General features: G+C 36.9%; 1 protein-coding gene across 8 annotated transcripts in view; it reads right to left on the reverse strand.

Annotated features, from left to right (window-relative positions):
* The window catches only part of BRAF (B-Raf proto-oncogene, serine/threonine kinase), a 203090-nt gene that overhangs the window by 67145 nt on the left and 112137 nt on the right, over positions 1-23808 (reverse strand). For all 8 annotated transcript variants that reach the window (XR_012432936.1, XR_012432935.1, XM_045387419.2 and 5 more), the window contains 5 exons: positions 16944-17047; positions 16008-16110; positions 9158-9306; positions 8094-8213; positions 1713-1872 (listed from right to left, as the gene is read on the reverse strand). Coding sequence is in view for 6 of the 8 variants with exons in the window: in XM_045387419.2 (XP_045243354.1) it covers positions 1713-1872; positions 8094-8213; positions 9158-9306; positions 16008-16110; positions 16944-17047 (636 nt within the window). In the remaining 2 variants the exon portion in view is untranslated. The remainder of the gene's footprint in view (positions 1-1712; positions 1873-8093; positions 8214-9157; positions 9307-16007; positions 16111-16943; positions 17048-23808) is intronic.

Genomic DNA, 23808 nt, shown 5'->3' on the forward strand with positions numbered 1-23808 from the left:
CTTAAATATTATTCCTTCTCTGCTCAATATTCCTAGATCCAACCAGATGGAGTTTATAACCCCCTTCTCTAAACTACCATTATATGTTTTGTAATTATCTATTTAAATGTTTGATTCACCCATTAGCCTGTGACTTCCTTAAGGGCAAAGACGATGTGCTAATTCAAAAATAATTCCCAATTGCCTAACACAATGCATAGCCCACAGTTATTAGTAAATCTTTTTAATGGAATCATAAGTGATTGAGCATGGATAAAAATGCTAAAGAGTTTGCACTTTATCTTGTAATCAATGGTAAGTCACTAAAAGTTTTGGAACAAGAGAACAGATGATGCTAGAGGTGTAAAAAAATTATTCTGACAGTTGCAGAAAGAATGGAAATGGATAGAGAAAAATCAATGGCAGAAAATCTATTTAGGAGATTAATGTAGCATACAATTCAAGTGAAAAAATATGGGCTGAAATGGCAGCAGTAATAAGTAAAAACCAGTTTGTGATGCACATTAAAAGGTGATACCTTTTGACTGCTTATAAGAGAGGATGAAAAGGCAAGATATAAAGATGACACTCTAAATGAAGCCCGACAGACCAGGGAACAGTGGTAACAATCAGAGAAAAAGTGAATAGTCTAAAACGATGGTAGTTTTCAAAGTAAAGAAGGTGGTTGCAATTTTGGACAGACTGAGAACAACCCTAACCTAGACATATGGTTTGATTTCTTATATCACATTCTCCTTTTCCCCTTTCTTCCTTTGTTTTTAGGTCTTGCTAGATAGAGGTGAACCTTACTAATTAAGGAAAACTAATACTAGAAAAAAGTCACTTAAAATGAATCCAATAAAAATAGAGAAAAGTTTCTTAGTAAAAAGTGGGAAGAAAGTATGATTTGCAAATTTATCTAAAATAACAAAATAAAAATTTATAATAGTTTTTCTTTTATATTAACATTTAATAAAATTTATAGTTCCAACTATATGCTAATTTAAAAATAAAAACAGAAAGAATTTTTTGTTGGTCATAATGCCAAGCTTACGATAGCACAAATTGAAATTATTTTATTTTGAGACAGGGTCCCACTCTGTTGCTCAGGCTGGAGTGCAGGGGTACAATCATAGCTCACTGCAGCCTTGACCTCCTGGGCTCAAGCAATCCTCCCACCTCAGCCTCCTGAGTAGCTGAGACTACAGCTGAGACCTCTCCACGCATGGCTAATTTGTTTTCTTTCTGGTAGAGATGGGGTCTCACTATGTTGCCCAGGCTGGTCTCTAACTTCTGGGTCAAGCATTCCTCCCATCTTGGCCTCCCAAAGTTTTGGGATTACAGGAATGAGCCACCATGCCTGGCCTGAAATTCTTAATTTCATATTCACCTCTTATAGCACAATCATAATCATTTTTATAAAAGTTTTAAAGAACTTAATCAATTCTGCCAAGGGTTTCTATCAGTCCTTTGATATTTAAACCATTTTCATTTGAAGATGAAGAAAACCATTTTCATTTCATTGAAGAGATGGTATCATAAGGGAAAAAAATCAGAGTGACTGTATAACTTAGTGTCAGTGAAGTATTTAATGCCACCAGAGAGAAACCAGAGGCTTTTCTGATTTGTGATTCACAAAAAGCGCGCTTATTTCTGATCTAAGTTGTAATTAGAGAAGAAAGGTAAAGATATATACTTGATTTTTTTTAGTTCTAGCAATGCTGGATACTTACATCAATATTGACAGGTTCTATTGTGTTTATGTGCACATTGGGAGCTGATGAGGACCGGTCTCGTTGCCCAAATTGATTTCGATGATCTTCATCTGCTGGTCGGAAGGGCTGTGGAATTGGAATGGATTTTGAAGGAGACGGACTGGTGAGAATTTGGGGCCTGGAAAAATGAAGTCATTGGAAGATAAGATTCAGAGTAACTATATAAAGATAATAATATTTAAAAAGGAAGATAAAAGGATTTTCTTGTTTTTATATTCTCAAAAACATTAAAGCATTAAAAACCTAGCAGTAATGACTTTTGAAAGTATTAATTTAAAAATCCAATACTGCCAAAGCTGCTTTGCTGAAGCAGGCCCTCCAGGAACTATCAATGATAAGAACACTGATTCTTATCCAGAAAACACTAGGGAAATTTACAAATGGCTAGAAATTACCTGTGGCCATCAACTGAAGAAGTTCAACCTTTAAAGTTATATAAAAATGCTCTGAGAATAACTGAATATAATTTGCCATTTTTTTCTAACTTTGTCTTGACATCTGAATTTACTAAAATGAAAATTTTACATATTAAGAAATTATAAATATTTTGAGAATACACATGCATATTTCAGGACCTGAATGATGTACTTGTTCCTTTATGGGAGTTGAATGAAAATCCAGAACAATATTGAAAAATCCTTTCCAAATTCAGAAGATGGTCCTCAGAATGCCAATATCTCTCATATTCTGGATTTTTTATCATGCCCATTATTGGTAACAAAGACACAAGAGAATCATATATTAACCATTAGAGCAAATATTTTTTAAAACTGCTATTTGGAAAACCACCAAAATGTTACACTTGTATGCTATTTGGAAAACCACCAAAATATGTTACATACCTTTTTTGGTATGGTAGCAAAATAACATAATCTATGATATCTCACCCTAAAATGAACCTGGCACTCACAGAGAATACTAAAGTTTTGAGCCTAGATTGTAAACACTTGGAAGGATCTAGCCCCTCAGAAAGGTTATCCTAGGAGTGGGGAAGTGAGTGTCACTTGATAGATGAGGTAAGCTATCTCACTTAACTCCATCAGGACAAATGAATGGCTAAGTGCCAATAAGCTCTCTTCACATATTGGTTATCATTCCACCCTATTTTATGCAAATTAATTATTATTATATATAGCATTATTTATTGGTTACTAAGACACAGCTACAAGGACAATGTTGAGGGAATAAAAAGACACTTTCATGAGACATGAGGAATGGGAAAAAATATATAGTAGGAAAGGAATGGATAAAGGTTTTTTTTTTTTTTTGAGACAGAGTCTCACTCTGTCACCCAGGCTAGAGTGCAGTGGCCGGATCTCAGCTCACTGCAAGCTCCGCCTCCCGGGTTTACGCCATTCTCCTGCCTCAGCCTCCCGAGTAGCTGGGACTACAGGCGCCCGCCACCTCACCCCGCTAGTTTTTTGTATTTTTTAGTAGAGACGGGTTTTCACCGTATTAGCCAGGATAGTCTTGATCTCCTGACCTCGTGATCCGCCCGTCTCGGCCTCCCAAAGTGCTGGGATTACAGGCTTGAGCCACCGTGCCCGGGGATAAAGGTTTGAAGAGCAAAGGAAGCCTAACAGTGAAAGTCAGCCTCTGAATAAAACATGTCAGAATCTGAACCACACCAGTTCACAATTTTACTTCTTTGAAGCACATTATTAAAGATAGGGAAAGAAGTTTTGACTTCATGTGTTTATATTAACGAAATGAATCCACTTAGAATTGATATGCAAATAATAAAATACTATGTACTTAAAAAAAAATTGGTATCAGCCCAATGAGAATTATAGGTAATAAAAAGCCTTTAGGAAAACTAGCATGTTCCACCTAGGTCCTTTTTCTTTTTTCTGATTATTGAGAATTTTTTGGTTTGTGACAGAGCTGTCTTTATTTTTGCTTTAGGCAGCCAAATATATGTCCATAGCTAGAAAATTTTAGGAGCAGGAAAAGGAATGCAAAAATGACATTAGTCAATAAAGTTTTAGAAAGGGCACTGACTGTCAAGACAACTATTTACAGGCTGATTTAAAGTCTCAAGGCAGGCTGGGTGCGGTCGCTCATGCCTGTAATCCCAGTACTTTTGGAGGCTGAAGCAGGTGGATAAGGAGTTAAAGACCAACCTGGCCAACATGGTGAAACCCCATCTCTACCAAAAATATAAAAATTAGCTGGGTGTGGTGTTGAGGGCCTGTAATCCCAGCTACTCAGAAGGCTGAGGCACAAGAATCACTTGAACCTGGGAGGCAGAGAATGCAGTGAGCCAAGATCACGTCTCTGCACTTGCCTGGGTGACAAAGTGAGACTCCATCTTAAAAAAAAAAAAAAAAAAAAACCCAAAAAAACAAAACCAAGGCTTAAAATTGGGAAAAGTATGAATTAACTAGAATTGTATATGACAGTCTATTGTAATAATTCATCTGGTATAGGCAGAGATGGCAGTAAGTCACTTCTGAAACTCACCAAGTTAGGAATATGACAAACATGTAGTAGATAACAAATCAGAAATAACTATGCAAAGGACATTGGTCCAGAAGAAAAACAAAAACTAGATTTAATCTAAGAGACTTCACTATCATATCTAAATAATGCATATATTAAAAAATGAAGACATCTGCATATTATACAAAATCAGAGAAACTCAATTTGGTAGTTGGTATCTAATAGTTGTGCCTTGGTCCACTAAGTCAACTTCTCTAGCTTTGAGGGCAAGTACAGGGGAACACTTGATCATACTCTGATGTCACTGAATATCTGAGCCATGTTCTAATTCTATGCTTAACGAAAACAGTCTTCTGATTATAATTTGATTTCCCATAAATCTCTTCCAAAAGAAGAGTGAGTGCTGGTGCACACAATACAAGAAGTCTAATTTACATAACAGGTATATTTTTCACTGATAAATATTACTTGGTATCCAGATTCAATTTTTTTTCTGATTTCGGTTAATATAAACCAGTATAACTCCTAATCTCATCATTTCTGGGAATCAATAAAATTACATTACCATACTGGGAAATCTTTCCACTAACCAAGGTAACTTATACCCTATGATGTATCTTGGCAGTCAGCAAACTGGCTTTCTCCCAATGATACCTGTACCTATCTTGCAGTACCAAATTAAAGACAGTACCAAATTAAAGCAGTACCAAATTAAGGATAACAGGAATTTTAATTTGAATACCCTTCAGCAAATTACTAGTTAGTTTAGATCTCATTCTTAATCTAGAATATTAAAAAGTTTTGAAAACTTTGGTTTGGTGATATGTACATTTTAAATGTTGATCTCTCATAAATTTATACATTCTACAGCATTTTTAAAAAGTAGAAAAGGAGGTATCTCTCACTTTGTACTCAAAACTGGGCAATGTATCACTTCTCCAGTATTTCTTGATTACATCCATTATTACACTTGTTTCATGACCATTATTATTGTTATCAGGACTAGTAACAAACTGCAAAAGAGTTTTGATACTGAACAAGATTGCCTTCTATCTTTACAGAGACAACCATATAGAGTTATGTCATAAAAACATCAGAAAAATGACTTATAGACAAGTTTGAACATCTTTATCATTTGCTCAAGATCAGAATCTATTTCAGTTCAGTTACCAATAAAATACTCATGGCACAGGCAAATGGTTTCTTAATTTTAAGATAGCATTCCTTCACTGGAAGGCAAATGTCCTGGATCATCACCATTATAAACCTTCAGAGAGGCCAAGCTAATTTCATTATGGTGTTTTGTGACTGTTCACAGAACTGGGACCTGGCAATAGAAAGGCATCATGGTCTATAGAATCTGTCAGGAGAAAATGTTATAACCAAAAGATTAATTAAAAACCAACCAAACAATAAGAACATTTTGATTTGACCATCTAAAAAACACACAGCTGCACACAAGTAATGATAGAGCCAACAAGAATAAAATGACTCCACTAGAGTAGATAACTGCTACAACCTGACAAGAGAACACAATGGCTGCATTTTCCAGTGTTCCAAATAGGTAAGTATACCCACTGCTTAACACAAAATTCTTTTGCAAAATTTTCTAACCTATGAGATCACTAAAAAGGCTGGTTTTGTAAAAACTACAAAATTGTACTGAAAATGTCAACTGATTTTGAAAAGATTTCTCTAGGTAGAAATCTAAAGAAATAACATTACATTGTGAAGAGTGGGAGGAAGCAGGGTTAAAACTGACAATAAATATTTCTAATCGTAACATCTCAAGAATATTCTAGAACAGAATGCTGTATGGGGACTTTTTTTTTTTTTTTTGAGACGGGGTGTCACTCTATCGCTGAGGCTGGAATGCAGCGGCGCGATTTCGGCTTGCTGCAAGCTCCGCCTCCTGGATTCATACCATTCTTCTGCCTCAGCCTCTGGAGCAGTTGGGACTACAGGAGCCCGCCACCACGCCCGGCTATTTTTGTTTTTGTATTTTTAGTACAGACGGGGGTTTCACCGTGTTAGCCAGGATGGTCTTGATCTGACCTCGTGATCTGCCTGCCTTGGCCTCCCAAAGTGCTGGGATTACAGGCGTGAGCCACCACGCCCGGCCTTTTTTTTTTTTTTTTAAAAGCATTTGCTTCCAGATGCAGCCTAAATAACGCTGCCCCAAATTCAATGTGAAAGAGTACATAGACCTGTGTCAGAAATGTTCCAAAGCTAGTTAGGTGCACTGTCTCACACCTGTAATTCTAGCATTTTGGGAGGCTGAGGCAGGAAGATCACCTGAGGCCAGGAGTTCGAGAAATGTTGCAAAGTAAACTGATACCCACTTAACTCATCTTTATTGTCTTCCTTTTTATTTCCTGTTATGAAGCTTAAATATACGATGCCTTTGCATTATTTTTCTTTTTTTGAGATGGACTCTCGCCCTGTCACCCAGGCTGGAGTGCAATGGTGTGATCTCGGCTCACTGCAACCTCCACCTCCCAGGTTCAAGTGATTCTCCTGCCTCAGCCTCCTGAGTGGCTGGGATTACAGGTGTGTGCCATCATGCCCAGCTAATTTGGTTTTTTGTGTGTGTATCTTTAGTAGAGAGAGGGTTTCACCATGTTGGCCAGGCTGGTCTCAAACTCCTGACCTGGTGATCTGCCCACCTCAGCCTCCCAAAGTGCTGGGATTACATGCACGAACCACTGCACCCAGCTGCCTTTGCATTGTTTTTAAAGTCACTTCTCAGCTTTATCCTCCACAACTGATTAATAATACTATTAATTTTTTTCTTTTATGCTTTATGAATATCTATCCCTTTTCCACACTTCTAGCACCTGAACTTGTCTTCATTGCCTCTCTGTCTTCACTACCAACAATATCCTAGGTTGGCCTTCCTCACCCTAAATTTTCTGTCAATCCATCTGTATTTCACTGCTAATTGATTTTTTCTTTAAAGCCATTTTCATCAAGTTAGTAATCTGCTTAAAGACCTGTAAGTCTAAATTCTGGCCTCAATTCCAAGACTCTCCATAATCTGGTTTTACACATGGTACTTCTTAAGTTAGATAAACCTTTCTTCACTAGCTCCTAAACCTAACATCCTCATTCCCTTTATATCTGTTGTTTCTCCATTCCCCTCTCACCATGCTTCTATTCCCTAGGCCCATTCAGACTGTAGTAATTGTTTAAAGTCTAGTTCAAATCCCACCTTCTTCATTAAATTTTCCTCTCACCATTCTTCCTTCTGTAAACATGAAAACATTTATGTCCTCATCACATAGTTTAATATACTCCATCATAAATTGTAGATTATAATTATATACTATTTTTTACATTGTTTGCCATAGTCTCATATATCAATGCTTCTTCGTAAGTGGAAGTCATATACTTCTATACCTAATAAAAGATGAACTCAAGTTGTAGACTCAAAATGATCTGTTGCATGGTTTTAGCAGGACTGATTCTGAAATAGTCTATGTCAACTTTAATGCCATTTATTTGTACCAAATGCATGTAAATATCTGACTGGCGTGATAAAATAAATTATTTGGGGAAAAAAATCCTTAATTTAACCATTTAAATTTTGGAAATGTTTCTAATTAACCAAGAGATCCAAAAGAAAGCAGTTCAAGAAGTATGTCACCGAAGAGCAGAAGTCAAATCATACCCAATATTGATTTTTTCAGGACGGATTCTGAAGTAGTCTATGTCAGCTTTAATCCCATTTATTTGTACCAAATGCATGTAAATATCTGAGTGGTATGATAAGTTATTTGGGGAAAAAAAATCCTTAATTTAACCATTTAAATGTTGGAAAGGTTTCTAATTAAACAGGAGATCCAAAAGGAAGTGGTTCAAGTAGCATGTCGCCAAAGAGCAGAAGTCAAATCATACCCAAGAGAGTCTGAGGTGGGTGCGGAAGGGGATGATCCAGATGTTAGGGCAGTCTCTGCTAAGGAGGCCTCTTCCTGTGGTATTGGGTGGTGTTCAAAGAACTTGGAGACAAACAGCAAACTGTGAGGCAAAACAAAACAAACCTAACTTGTGCAAAACCCAGAAGCTTCATAGACCAAAATACGTAGTTAACAAAAAAACCTGAGATCAAATTCCATTCTCAGAAACAACTGTTAAAATTCAATTAGTTGTATTTTTGTCTAAAGGCTTTAAAAAAAAAAAAAATTATACTGCGCTTTCAAAGGCATGCTTATAACCAAAAGCTAATCATTCTATTCAGCAAATTTCTACATACTACAAGATGAAAATCATGCTTTATGGTTAAAGAATCATGCTTTATGGTTAAAGAAGAAGAAGTATCTACTGTAAATTAGGTGACATTAAATTTACTTAAAGTACAGAGTTAAGTTTTATTTGCTCAGGTGATCAAGAAAAATAAGACTTTAACAGCCGCAGCAACAATGATACAAAAAGAGATAACAGACTCAGTCTAATCTATTAGAAAAACTGGCATACAGCAAAGAGAAATTTTAGAAAGGGATATGTACTGGATACAAAAATTTTACATCTTACTCAAATAAATTGGGGGAAGGGAGTTGAATGCGGATGAATGAGAGAGAGGAAGAATATAAACGTAATTTACAAAACAGCTAACAGAATCAGACCACCTGATCTGTGGTACAAAATCATAATGCTTAATTTAATTGAAACAACTCTCCCTCTCCTCCTAGAAACTATCCAAAAATGGTTTCTATGGGTTAGGGGTCATGATTAATTAAATAATAATATAAAATATAAATTAACTATATAGCTGAACCAGAATTACAATTTTGGAGAGAAATACTGGCCATTCTACGTATTATTCTCTAACTACACTTAAAAAAAATTCTCTGTAACAACTGTAAGGAAGAAAAAACTCTCACAGACTCTAAACATCATAGCTTCACGTTAAAAAAATTTAAGTGTAAAATGGTAGGTAGAAGAGACATTTTTGGATTACTTACTCAAGTTGGTCATAATTAACACACATCAGTGGAACCTCTGTACTACAACGCTGGTGAAATTTATAACCACATGTTTGACAGCGGAAACCCTGGAAAAGCAGCTTTCGACAAAAGTCACAAAATGCTAAGGTGAAAAATGTTTTTCGTACCTGCAAGGTAAAAAATCATACAGATTTCAAAAACTCACAAGAAAACTTTCTAGAAACTGACATATCTACTTTCTTGTTTAAAATAAAATTGTAATATATTTATATCATGAAATTCATACACTAAAGTACTATTACAAAATGAAAACCAGGGGGTTCAAGATAGTAGATGGACTACACATATTTATTTCCCATCCCAGTATCTAACTTAAAAACTCAGAAGTTAAAAAATGAGAAATGAGTAAAAGGCTGGCAACTGATTTCAAGCTTGACAACATAAAAGTAAAAGTAGAGATGAAAAGGAGGAGGAAACAGAGGTGAAAAGAAGAAGGGTATACTTTAATTATCATACAGAGAGGGAGGTTAAGAAATGCTGACTGGTGTTGATGGAACAAGAAAGGTGTATATTAAAGTTACAAAGGCATCCAATAGAAGAACCAAAAAACTACTACTAATAAAAACATTGTGGGAGAGGAGGAAGAGGAAGAACTAAAAATGAGCTAATTCCTTATAGGATCAGTAATCAGTATATGATATCTAAAGTTAATAAAGCAAGAAATTATGGCTAAAATTATGGCATATGTGCCACATGACACTTCAGTTAATCATGGACTTTATACCACAGTAGTCCCACAAGATTATAATGGAGGTGAATAATTCCTATTGCCTAGTGACACCTTAAAGATCCTGACCCCGTGTAGATCTAGGCTAATGTGTATGTTTGTGACTACTTCTTTTTTGTGTGTGTGACAGAGTCTGGCTCTGTTGCCCAGGCTGGAGTGCTGTGGCACAATCTTGGCTCACTGCAACCTCCACCTCTTGGGTTCAAGTGATTCTTCTGCCTCAGCCTCCCGAGCAGCTGGGACCACAGGCACGTGCCACCACGCCTGGCTAATTTTCCCTTTTTTTTTTTAAGTAGAGAAAGGGTTGCACCAAGTTGGCCAGGCTTGTCTCGAACTCCTGACCTCAGGTGATACGTCTGCCTAGGCCTCCCAAAGTGCTCGGATTACGAACATAAGCCACCGTGTGCAGGTTGTGTCTTCATTTTTAACAGAAAAGTTTAAAAAGTAATAAAGAAAAATTAAAAATTTTAAAAAGAGAAGAAAGCTTATAGAACAAGCACATAAGGAAAATATTTTTGTATAGCTATATGTTTTCTAAATTTTTTGAAATTGTTATTTCAAGAGTCAAAAAGTTAAAAAAATTAAATCTTAGTTTACTATAGATTTTTTACTTTATAAACTTATTAAAAAGAAAAATTTTTTTAACTGTAGTGTAGCCTAAGCGTACAATGTTTACCATAAAGTCTACAGTAACAGATAGTAATGTCCTACGCCTTCACATTCACTCACCACTCACTCACCAGAGCAATTTCCAGTCCTAAAAGCTCTGTTCATGGTAGGTATCCTACACAGATACACCATTTTTTATCTTTTATACTGTATTTTTACTGTACCTTTTCTATATTTAGATACACAAACTTGCCATTGTGTTAAGGTTATCTACAGCATTCAGTACAGTAACATTCTGTACGGGTTATTAACCTAGAAGCAACAGGCTCTACCATATTGCCTAGTTGCACAGTTAGGCTATACCATGTAGGCTTGTGTAAGTGCATAACAAAATCACCATTGATGCATTTCTCAGAACATATCCCAGTCGTTAGGCAATGTGTAACTGTATTTATTTAGATGAAAATAACCACCAAAGAGCTTAAAACAAAAACCATTAAAAATTAACAGTGATTTCCTCTAGAGTGGAATTGGGGGTGGGAAGGAGAGACTATAATCTACATAATAGCTAAAACAAAAACAAAATAGCTGACAGAATCAGAACCCCCGATCTACGGTCCAAAAACATAATGGTTAACTTTGGATAAAAACGTAAAAACAATTATTTATAAAAGATAAAACTAGTAAGCAATCATATGAAAATCGAAACAGCTCTTCCTAATCTTACTAAAAAAAATAATGAACAGAAAAATCACCTAAAAGACAATAAGATCTATTTTTTCTAACAAATGAGCAATTTCTTAGAGGATTAGAATGTTTGGGCCACATAAACTTATTTGTGAACACTTCTCTAGGTGAAACTTAGAAGGCAACATGTAAGAATTCCACGTCAAAGGCAAATGATGTAGAACATCAGTCACATAACAGAACTGAGCTAGGGAGAATCTATCCTACTAAAGCCAGAAATTGTTTAAAATATATTTATTTAGTGTATATAATAAGAAGAAAACATAAGAATATTAAAATGTTAACAGTGGCTATTTCAGAGTGGCGAGAACATGGGTGACTTCTATTTCATTATTTATTCTTTGCTCTATATTCTTGAGATGGAGTCTCGCTGTCGCCCAGGTTGGAGTGCAGTGGCAGGATCTCGGCCCACTGCAACCTCTGCCTCCTGGTTTCAAGTGATTCTCCTGCTTCAGCCTCCCAAGTAGCTGGGGACTACAGGCATGCACCACCATGCCTGGCTAACTTTTGTACTTTTTGGTGGAGATGGAGTTTCACCATGTTGGCCAGGCTGGTCTCGAACTCCTGACCTCAAGTGATTCACCCACCTTGTCCTCCCAGAGTGTTACAGACATGAGCCAACACACTCAGCCTCTATATTCTTAATTCATTTCAGTTTTTCAAAGATTTTTTTTTTTTGAGACAGAGTCTCGCTGTCACCCAGGCTGGAGTGCAGTGGCACGATCTCGACTCACTACAACCTCCACCTCCTGGATTCAAGTGATTCTCCTGCCTCAGCCTCCCAAGTAGCTAGGACTACAGGTGCACATCACCACACCCGGCTAATTTTTGTATTTTTAGCAGAGACAGGTTTTTTCATTTGGGGGGGGGTTAATACTTTTAACTACATGATTGTAATTATACAACTTCCACTATTCGATATTTTGTATAAAACCAGTTACAACTCACAAGATTTTCAAATGAGACAGGATTTTACCATGGTGACCAGGCTGGTCTTGAACCCCTGACCTTGTCAGCTGACCACCTTAGCCTCCCAAAGTGCTGGGATTACAGGTATGAGCCACTGTGCCCGGCCAGTTTTTCAGAGTTTTAATCATAAGCAATAGTGAGAAATATATTTTACATTATGATCCCATATATAACTGTATTCATACAACAATACTTACCCTTACTATATACAACATGAATTAGAACTTTCTAATCTATTCTGCTACATGTAATTTTTTAATGATATATTAAATAGATTTCAACATCAAAATTCTATTTTTCATTTTATTTATTTTTGATAGGGTCTTGCTGTTTTGCCCAGGCTGGAGTATGGAAGCACAATCATGACTCACTGCAAAGTTTGCCTCCCAGGCTCAAGTTATCCTCACACTTCAGGCTGCATAGCCAAGGTTATTGGCACACACTGCCACGCCCACCTAATTTTTGTATTTTTTTGTAGAGTTGAGGTTTTGCCATGTTACCCAGGCTGGTCTTGAACTCTTGGGCTCAAGCGATCTGCCTGCCTCAGCCTCTCAAAGGATTAGAGGCATGAGCCACTGTGCCCAGCCAGAACTCCATTTTCAATACATACTTATTTACACATTCTGTTCCATTAAGAATAGAAAGTTATTGAAAATATTTCAAGAAAATTACATCCTGGCCTGGCGCAGTGGCTCACACCTGTAATCCCAGCACTTTGGGAGGCTAAGGTGGGTGGATCACGAGGTCAGGAGATAGAGACCATCCTGGCCAACACGGGGAAACCCCATCTCTACTAAAAAAAATACAAAAAATTAACCTGGCGTGGTGGCAGGCACCTGTAGTCCCAGCTACTCGGGAGGCTGAGGCAGGAGAATGGCGTGAATCTGGGAGGCGGAGCTTGCAGTGAGCTGAGATCACGCCACTGCACTCCAGCCTGGGCGACAGAGCGAGACTCTGTCTCCAAAAAAAAAAAAAAAAATTCATCCTGATACATAATACATTCTGGCTTTTTGAGGACATTTAGTTTTAAAAGTGGCTCTTATTTTCTTCACCTTTTTTCCTATGTATCACTTTCCAGGGGATATAAAACAGGTAAGTGCCTATTTCTAGTTGTGTTATTTTTCCATTTGTCTTTGAATATACAAGAAATTTTAAAATCTTTAAAATTTTTTATGTGGCCATTATTTACCAAACCAAGTAGGGAGGTGACCAAAACATCTGAAGGAAAGAAAACATGTGGATATGCATTTGATCATAAATTTTAAGCAATATAAGCCTATATCTGTAAGTATACCTTTGTCAATAAAGATGAGCACTGGAAGATACATCTTTCTTTTGGGTCATAACTTACACTTAATCTAGTATCTGAGTATACATAAATATGTATGGCAAATTAGTGAGAGGCACAGTCCTGGCAATTTGCATGCATTAATTTGTAAGGTGTGGGGCTGTGTGAAGGAAGACACTGAGTGTCTGTAGAAAAAGGAGAAGGGCTGGATACATAATATATGTTTTAAATCTTGTTTCCTCCCTTCTCAGTTCCCAAGGACTCTTGGGATATAGAGAAATCTTGAAGGGATTCTTTTATAACTGACTATGAAACCATGAGGCATAAGCAGTACTCCTTGAATAGCCAAGCAAAACCTAAGACAGCCAAGAACACTTTTCCTTTCTAAGCGGAACACAGCTTTTTACTCTTGCCTCTATATGGCACTCAAAGCAATCATTCTAACACACAAATCTAATCACATTTCTCTCCATGCTTACAACTATTACATTTCTAATTATTTTACAGAAAAGTCCAAATCTTTAATACGGCTTACAAGGATTTTCATGAGCTGGACTCTGCTTATTCTACCCACAACTCTTATTCTACCCACAGTACTGTTAACAACCCACTCTTCAACCTTGTATCATCCATTCTGAACTTCTTTCAAAACTTTCAAAGGTAACATGCTTTCTTGCTGTTCCCTCTGTTTAGGGTACTCTTTACTTGATACTTATTTCCTCATCCATCAGGCCTAAGCTTAGATATTTCTGTCTCTGAGAAACCTGACTCCTCAAAAGCCAGGTTAGGAATCTCTGTGCATCTACAGAACTTTATACAAACATAGTAATTATGAATGTTTATGAAAATTTATTAAATCTTCTCTCTACTCTAAGGCAATGACACTATCTTATTCATTTGTCATATCCCTAGGTAAGATATGGTATTGGCAAATGGAAAGTTCTCAATAAAAATTTACTGGCAAGTATCCAACTAGGTGGTGACAACTTCCATACTCTGGAATCAATCTGCAGTTTGCTTTCACTATCCTTCTGTGGCAAAGACCTTCCTGAGGCATCATTTTAATGCTATTTTCTCATGCTTAGCAACTTAGGTCTTCTTTTATCTCCTCATATCCAATTGCTAGCTAAGAAGAATTATTAAGAAACAGAGTAGTAATCACTATGAAATGTATGCTCAACTGTATTTGTATTCTTAAGAACTTAAATAAAAATCTTAAAATTTATCCACTTAAAATTCAACATGTTAAAATTATTTGCTGCACAGTAAAGTTTGATTGACATTAGGTGTAGCTTACACTTGCCCAAAAAAAATGCCTTACAGAAACACAAATCTGATTTGATTATTCACTACTAATGGAGGCTTGAAAGCATAAACCCCAAATGAAATAATCTAATCAATCATCTGCTTTCAGAGCCCAGCTGGATTAATCACAAAGACACATGGGAAAATACTTGACGCCTAAAAGGTAGCAGTAACTATCCACCTAGAAAAAACTCTGGCCAAAATTCCATATATAGAGAAAAGAAAGAAATATATTCCTGACTCACAGACAACTTTTGGCTTCTGCCTGCCATTTTAGAGGCTAGGTTCTCAAGTTCTATGTAGATCTTCATCTCTAAGATGAAAGGTCCCACATTCTGGGCCTTATGCTGGTGACACTTACGCTCATGCTAGGTTCTAGCAAATGCAAAAACCAGACAAAGAAAGAAGCCTCAAGGAGAGTTTAATACCCAGCCATTCTATTTCCATTAACCTATCCTTCAGAAACACAAGGATGTGTACAAGTGTGTCAAGATATATGCAGAAAGACCCTGTTTAGCCCTGTATGTAACAGATTTTTTAAAATACAAAAACTTAAATGTTTATCAATAGAGAAATGGTTAAATATACTGAATTCCTATTCTTATGAATTATTACATAACCATACTAAAATAAAGCCAGGCATACTGACATGAAAAGATGTCCATGACATCCTGTTGAATTTTAAAAAAAGCAAAGAATATCACATAGTATGGCTCCATTTTTGATTTAAGAAAGGGAAAAGAAAAGAAAGTAATGAAGGAAAAGGAGAAAAAAAGAAAGGAAAAAACTTTGGGCTTACAGGTACAAGCACATGTTTATATACACAGAAAAAAGTTTGGAAGACAGAACAATAATCTGTTAATCTAAACAAATGTTGGCCCCTAGGAGGGTATTTTCACTTTTTTTACTTGACATACTTTTTGCACTATTCAAAATTTTCTTTTAACAATGCATACATATTACTTTTTTAAATTAAAAAGAGTATAAAGATTAAAATTAAACTCTTGTTTAACTATAAGTTTTTAAAGAAAACAACTGATTTCAACTCAGGTAAAATGTCAATTCCAAAATTACTCATCCATATTTCACATTCCTTAAATAAAAATTCATTCAATAAAATTTGAACATTTCTGACATTTCAAAAAAAATGTAAAGATACATACAAAGTTGTGTGTTGTAAGTGGAACATTCTCCAACACTTCCACATGCAATTCTTCTCCAGTAAGCCAGGAAATATCAGTGTCCCAGCCAATTGGTTTCTTCTCTCTGAAAAATGTAGACACAAGCCTTTCTTGGTTATTACACCTAAAAATATTCATATACCTCATGCTGAAGATATGAAAATTGGTTATCAAGGGGCTAGTAACAGTGAGGGAGGTTTGGCTCCCTAGTATTCCATCGTTAGAAATTTAAATGGCAATAAATTAATTTTAAGTTTACCCCAAATAAATGTATCACTCTTGGACAAACAGCAGGGTAAAGAGATGTACTCTTTTCTTCAAGTCAGCTCCAGAAAAGACCTACAACAGCAGAAAATGGATTGTTCCTGGGGTCCAAAAAAAAAAAAAAAAAAATCACAGGTACGGACTTATCTATCCATTCACGGAAAAAGAGTACTGAAGAGACAGGGACGACATGCCCCCAAAATGATTTCTTTTTTTTTTTTTTTTTAAAAAGAGGATTCAAAATGTGAGGGTCTTGGAACAATGTTAGACACTTTCTGAAAGAAAAGTAGGTCAATATAAAATGTTAATTTTGATATACCTTTTGTGAAACTATGAATTTGTATTAAAAATGGGAGGGGGGTAAGAGTCCATTATCCAAATAAATCACACTCTGAATGGTTCAAAAATTGTAAGAATCTCAAATTCCAAATAAAATCATTTGATCAAAGTAACAAACACTACAGTCATATAAAATTATTTAATTTAACTCCTCATATGGTCTACAAAATTTCTTCAGGCTTAGTATTAATTTAATACTTTTTCTTAAAGTAGACTTTCAATTCCCTAGATTTGGGTAAAGATCCTAAGAAAACTTCAAAATTTAATGTGTGATTTTCTTTTTAAACAAAATTTCACGTCACATACAAACCATACCCATCCTGAATTCTGTAAACAGCACAGCATTCTGGGATTAGACCTCTCATCATCAGTGCTTTCTTTAGACTGTCTCGGACTGTAACTCCACACCTTGCAGGTACCTATGGTATCATAAATATATTGATAAGAGGTAAAGGGAGCAAATTACATTTTTTCGTATCATTAAAAAAATTTAGTAGTTCACCTTTAAAAAGTCAAATGGGTCACTAGGTCAGACACAACACCATTTCTACAGCTAACTTAATACTAAAGGAAAATTATAACCCAAATATGTGTTATTATTCACCAACTTAAAGCAAAATTAATTTTCATTAAAATTATGAAATATTTTAAACACATAAAAAGAAAAAATAACAGTATCTGCTACAATATACCCACCAACACAGTACATCCATCACTGCGAAATAATAGATGTCATGTCAATATTAAAAGCAAAATCAATTTTGATCCAATATTGTTCAGAACTGAAAACTGTACAACCCTTCAATCACACTGACTGTCCTTAAGAGACATCTTACTGGCCCTAAACATAGCGAGAAGAAAAAAATGTAATGTGTATACTTGATATTTGTTGTTTGGTGCCCCTGTTTCCTCTGGGAATATTCCCTTCTCTAGAAATCCACATAGTACTAGAAAAGCTATCAATCAAGGGTCACAACTTTTATGTCACTACAGATGACAGAAGCTGGCTAATCAGTTTCCCATACCCCTGGCAAGAGCAACTGGTCCAGGGCTATATATATGACCCAAACAGCAGCTGAGTTCTTCCCTAAATTGATACATGGACACTGATTGAGAAAAGTCCTTGTTTCTACTGTAGTTTTGTAGATTTGTAGAAGATACAAATTTGGAGCCCTCAGTGGACATACTCTCCACACATTGAGAAAATCTGTTACAGAATGAAGCTAACATACGAAGAAGCAGAGAGGGAAGAGAGAGGCGGGGGGAGGGAAAGGGAAAGGGAAAAAGAAAGCGATCTTTCTGTATATTTAAAGTTATCCATATCTCTAGCCTTTGCCTTGCCTCATCCCCCACAGGCAAATCTGAGTAAGTTAGAACTGAAGGTGTAGATTAAAGTGAGGCAGTGTAAGTACAGAGGATACAGTTTTTATTGGGAGGAGGTGTAAGAAGTAGGGGAAGTGTTAGTTTGTAACAATAAGTTCCATTCGTTTAAATTAAGGTTCTTAGCAAACCAAAAGTTTCCAAAGAAACTGGGAGTATTTATGCTAGAGGGGAAAAAATGGGGGTAAAGGTAAATATAAGACAGCTGAATTCAAATAATATATTGAAGGGGGAAGAGTCCAGAAAGTCTAATTAGGATCTATGACCAGAAATAACAGGATGCAGCAGGTAGTGCAATATAACCATTAAAACTATCCAGGTTGGGTGCGGTGGCTGACACCTGTAATCCCAACACTATGTGAGGCTGAGGTGAGCGGATCATTTGAGGTCAGGAGTTCGAGACCAGCTTGGCCAACATGGTGAAACATTATCTCTACAAAAAAACACAAAAAAAGTAGCGAGGCGTAGTGGCGGGTGCCTATAATCCCAGCTACTCAGGTGGCTGAGGCACGATAATCACTTGAACCCAGGGGGTGGAAGTTGCGGCGAGCCAAATCATACCACTGCATTCCACCCTGGGTGACAGAGTGAGACATTACCACAAACAAACAAAACCTAAACTTTTACCTATCCAGCAAGGTAAAAGTTTGTCACGAGGGAGTGGGCTTATCATCGTAAGTATTAAAGAGGAGACTGGATTGGTACAGTTGATCCTCACTGCTTGTGGAGTCCATACTTGCAAATCTCTCTACTTGCTAAAATTTATTTATAACTCTAAAGTCAATACTTGCAGTGCTTTCACAGGCATGCACAGAGCAGTGAGATATTTGAGTCATCTAACGCATGCACCTCTCCAACTGAGGTCGAACAGTGAAGCTCTCTCTTGCCTTCTTGTTTCAATTTTCATACTATAAACAAGTATCCTGGGCAGAGCCTATCTGGTGCCACTTTTTTCTCACTTTTGTGCTTTTTGTTGATGATTCTACTGTTTAAAATAATCTCTAAGCATAGTGCTCAAGTGCTGTTTAGGGCTGGTAAGCATAAGAAGGCTGTAACATCCCTGGCAGACTAAGTACATGTGTTAGGCCAGCTTCCTTCGGGCATGAGTGATAGTAATGTCAGCCATGAGTTCAATGTTAATGAATCAACAATATGTCTTTAAACAGAAACACACACAAAACAAGGTTATGTATTGACTGATAGATGAAAATGTGACTAGAGGCTGGTAGGAACCTAACTGCATTTTAAATTTGAGGGATTTGGGGTCTGATCAAGGAAAAATATATGACCACGAGGTGGCAGTAGCATGCATAGCTTTTTTTTTTTTTTTTTTTTTTTGAGACGGAGTCTCTGTTGCCCAGGCTGGAGTGCAGTGGCCGGATCTCAGCTCACTGCAAGCTCCGCCTCCCGGGTCTACGCCATTCTCCTGCCTCAGCCTCCCGAGTAGCTGGGACTACAGGCGCCCGCCACCTTGCCCGGCTAGTTTTTTGTATTTTTTAGTAGAGACGGGGTTTCACTGTGTTAGCCAGGATGGTCTCGATCTCCTGACCTCGTGATCCGCCCGTCTCGGCCTCCCAAAGTGCTGGGATTACAGGCTTGAGCCACCGCGCCCGGCCATCGCATGCATAGCTTTAATGGGTGACACTGACAGGTCTGCATGCAGAGGATGTCCTTAAAGCATACTGTCCAGAGGCTAAGGCAGAGTGGCCTCTACCCAAACAGGACTGGCCAGAAGCTGAGGCGGAGTGGCTATCATCCAGAAGAGGAGGGGTAGGGGACTCTCAGGGGAGAGGGGAATAGGAGAGGGAGCTTATATGTCTAGCTGACAATGCTAGACAACCCAGGAGGGAGTCTATGTATCGAAGAGCTCCAAAGGGCAACAGCAGCTTGGAATCTTTACAGCCCTGGGATTTGATCTTATCTATACCTAATAGATGCTGAGTACAAAATAGTTTTGTGGGGACTGCAAAGTAGTTTTGTGGGAACTGCAAAGTAGGCAGGCTCTCAGTGGCTAAAAATCTGCTTATCAGGATTATGTTTAAAACAATTAGATGTATAAAAAATTTAGTTTGCTGCAAGCACACTTTTAAGCCAATAGGTCTCAACCTTTTGTAATGGAAGAAACAACCTAGAGGCCAATATACAGAGGGTGGTTTTTTTTTTTTTTTGGCTCATTTAAATAATAATAATCCTTGTATTTCCTCTAGGAGCAAGGTTCAGTGTTCACTAACTGTTTGTACTGAATTTATAGAACATAACTACTACAAACAATGAGAACTGGTTGTAACCTTTCAGAAATAATGAACTGAAGTGAAAGCTCACTTTTCCCTGTGCCACTCATCTTCTGCCTAATGCCAAAATTTCCTGACTGGTGACCGATTTTTAGTTTTAAACCACATCCAATGTATCCTATCCTATGTTACCATAGAAATCTTTCTAAAGAAGACATCTTTTTTTCTTTTTCTTTTTTATCTTTGTTTTTAATTTACTTTTAAGAAGGGATTTTTAACTTTTGCGCATGCATGTGCATGCATACCCGTGTGTGTGTGTGTGTGTGTGTGTGTGTGTGTGTGTGTGTGTGAGGGTGGGAGGAGGAGAGAAAGAAAGACTTCTGAGAATCTAATGAAAGCCTCAAATGTGCTCTCTGAAACAAAATTTCATAGGGTTTGTGCAATCTGAAGCCCACGATGAGTTCACTGAACTCAGCATTTAACCCATTCTAAAATATACTCTTACATTTCACTAGTCTGCTTAAAATTTTCCCATTATTTATGAGACAAAATTCAAATTCCATAATGTTTCATAAAAGGCCACCAATGACTTGGAGTTATCTATCCTTCAGCCTCTTTGGTAATTTCCCTCAGGCACTCCAGGAATGCACTTCAAATATGGCTATGCTCCCTCATGCTTCTCTACATATGCTGATCCTAAGTTGTATATATATTTCATCAACAGGCAAAAATTTGGTTTTCTGCTCTACTACCAAGGCAAGCCATCTATCAGTCCTTTTTAATTTCACTTTTGTGGGCTTAATTTTTACACTATTTGTTCTTTCATGATAGTACCTGTGCAACAGATGAAGACATCAACGGAACAAAACAGAAAGACCAAAATAGACTCTAACACATAAAGGAAGTGTGAATAAGATAAAGGCAACATCTGAAATGGGGTAAAGATGAACTTTTAAATAATTGATGCTGGGACAACTGGAACTAATCTAGAGAAAAAGGTTCATCCATACTTCATATTGTATACCAGAATAAACTACAAATGGATCAAATATTTAAATGCTGGAAGGAGGAAGGGTAGGAGACTGAAACAAACCATAAAAGAACTAGAATAAAGCATGGCACCTTCAAATCTTCAAATGAAAAAGGCTTTTACAACTCTGATGCAAAATCTACAAGTCATAAAGGAAAAAAATATTAAATTCACCTACATAAAACTAAAAAAAACCTTCTGGATGGCAAAACAAACACATTAAAAGTGAAGTAAAAAGCGTACAAATGGTGAAAAATATATATGCAACTCATTTAGCAGGTATGTTAGCTTCCTGACACACAAAGAGCTCCTGAAAAATTGAGATGAAGACCACCAAGAGAAAAAGGGAAAAAGATATGAGAGACAGGTCACAGAAAGAGAAGTAGAAATGGCCTTCATACATATGAAAATGTATTCACTCTCACTCAGAGGAAAGCAAATCCAAATTTGTGAAGATATTTTTCATTTATCAGATTGGCAAAAATCCAAACATTTGATAACATATTCTACTGGTACGAAGCTATAGGTAAACAGACATCTCATAATTAAGCAAGACCCATGAAGCAAAATTTGTATCTATCAAAGTCACAAATGCAAATTTCTCTTTGACCTAGTCAAGCGTACTTCTGGGAATCTATCTTACAGATATGCCTGCAATATATAAGAATAATGTATTTGCAACATTATTCACTACAGTACTACTTGTACATTAAAAGTCCAGAAAGAACCTGAATGTCCATAAACACATCACTGGTTAAATAAACTATAGTACATCTATACAATGGAACTAGTTACAGATACAAAAAAAAATTACGTATAGAAACAAAATTTCCACAATGCCCTACATAAACATTAAAAACAAAATACAGAATGATATATACAGTATATCTTATGTATGAAGAGTGGGGAAATAAATGTATTTGTATTTATGTCTATATTTTTAAAACCATGAAAATTCATACACGCAGGTATATGTGTGTGTGTGCACGCACGCGCGCGCGCGCGCGCACACACACACACACACACACACACACACACACCCCTCCTTAAAAAAGAGTTAGCTAAAAGGTGCAGAGAAAATTGGACATATATTTAGGCTGGGGTGAAAACAAGATTTCTTTACGTAAATACCATATGAAAGTATAACCTGTGTAAAGGGAGGGACGTTGTCTCATATTTTAAGGTGAGGAAAACTAAAAAGAGGTATTTTTGTAATAAACTAGGTTTATGCCTTTCCTCCAAAATCTAAAATTAAGTATCTTTGATTAGCTCGTCAGAGCAATAATTTTTCTCTTAAAAAAATACAAAAGCATCCTACCTTAAAAAGGAGCCAGAGTCAATGGAATCATGTGAATATTTGCCAAGGAAACTTTAGACCAAAACAAAATTCATGAGTCCAAACTTTCACGTCAATTTTTAAAGTGAATTGAAATTATCTTTTTTTTTTTTTTTTTTTTTGAGACGGAGTCTCGCTCTGTCGCCCAGGCTGGAGTGCAGTGGCCGGATCTCAGCTCACTGCAAGCTCCGCCTTTTGGGTTCACGCCATTCTCCTGCCTCAGCCTCCCGAGTAGCTGGGACTACAGGCGCCTGCCACCTCGCCCGGCTAGTTTTTTCTATTTTTTAGTAGAGACGGGGTTTCACCAGGTTAGACAGGATGGTCTCGATCTCCTGACCTTGTGATCCGCCCATCTCGGCCTCCCAAAGTGCTAGGATTACAGGCTTGAGCCACCGCGCCCGGCCGAAATTATCTTTTGTTACTGAGCTCACGATGATTCACATACTACTCTACTTTTGTGTATGTTTAAACTTTTCCATAGTTGGCCAGACATGGTGGCTCATGCCTGTAATCCCAGCATTTTGGGAGGCCAAGGCAGGCAGATCACCTGAGGTCTGGAGTTCGAGACCAGCCTGGCCAACATGGTGAAACCCCATCTCTATTAATATAAAAATTAGCCAGGCATGGTGGCAGGCTCCTGTCATCCTGGCTACTAGGGAGCCTGAGGCAGGAGAACCACTTGAACCCAGGAGGCAGAGGTTGTAGTGAGCCAAGACGGTGCCACTGCACTCCAGCCTGGGTGACACAGTGACACTCCATCTCAAAGGGAAAAAAATATATATATATAAATATATATATATATAATTTTCCATAGTTAAAAAGTTTAAAAAAAATAGTTCTAAAATTTAGGTGGTCATCGAAATTGTTATACGTTTAATTCTTTGAGCTAGTACATTAATTTGATAATTTGTTTTACAGTGCAGACTATTACATGCTTTGAGTAAATTTCATGATACAGTAACATCTTAAATAAACTGGCACAGAATACACATGCCAATATACAGATTCTGAATACAAATTTAAATATATAGCTTTCTGATGTTATGATTTAACTTAACACCAAGTTCTTTTTTGGCACTATTATATCAGTTACATTTTTTTTTTTTTTTTTGAGATGGAGTCTCACTCTGTTGCCCAGGCGGGAGCGCAGTGGCGCGATCTCTAGGCTCACTGCAAGCTCCACCTCCCAGGTTCATGCCATTC

The sequence above is a fragment of the Macaca fascicularis genome, chromosome 3, assembly GCF_037993035.2.
Source record: "Macaca fascicularis isolate 582-1 chromosome 3, T2T-MFA8v1.1".
In the NCBI taxonomy this organism is placed as follows: Eukaryota; Metazoa; Chordata; class Mammalia; order Primates; family Cercopithecidae; genus Macaca; species Macaca fascicularis.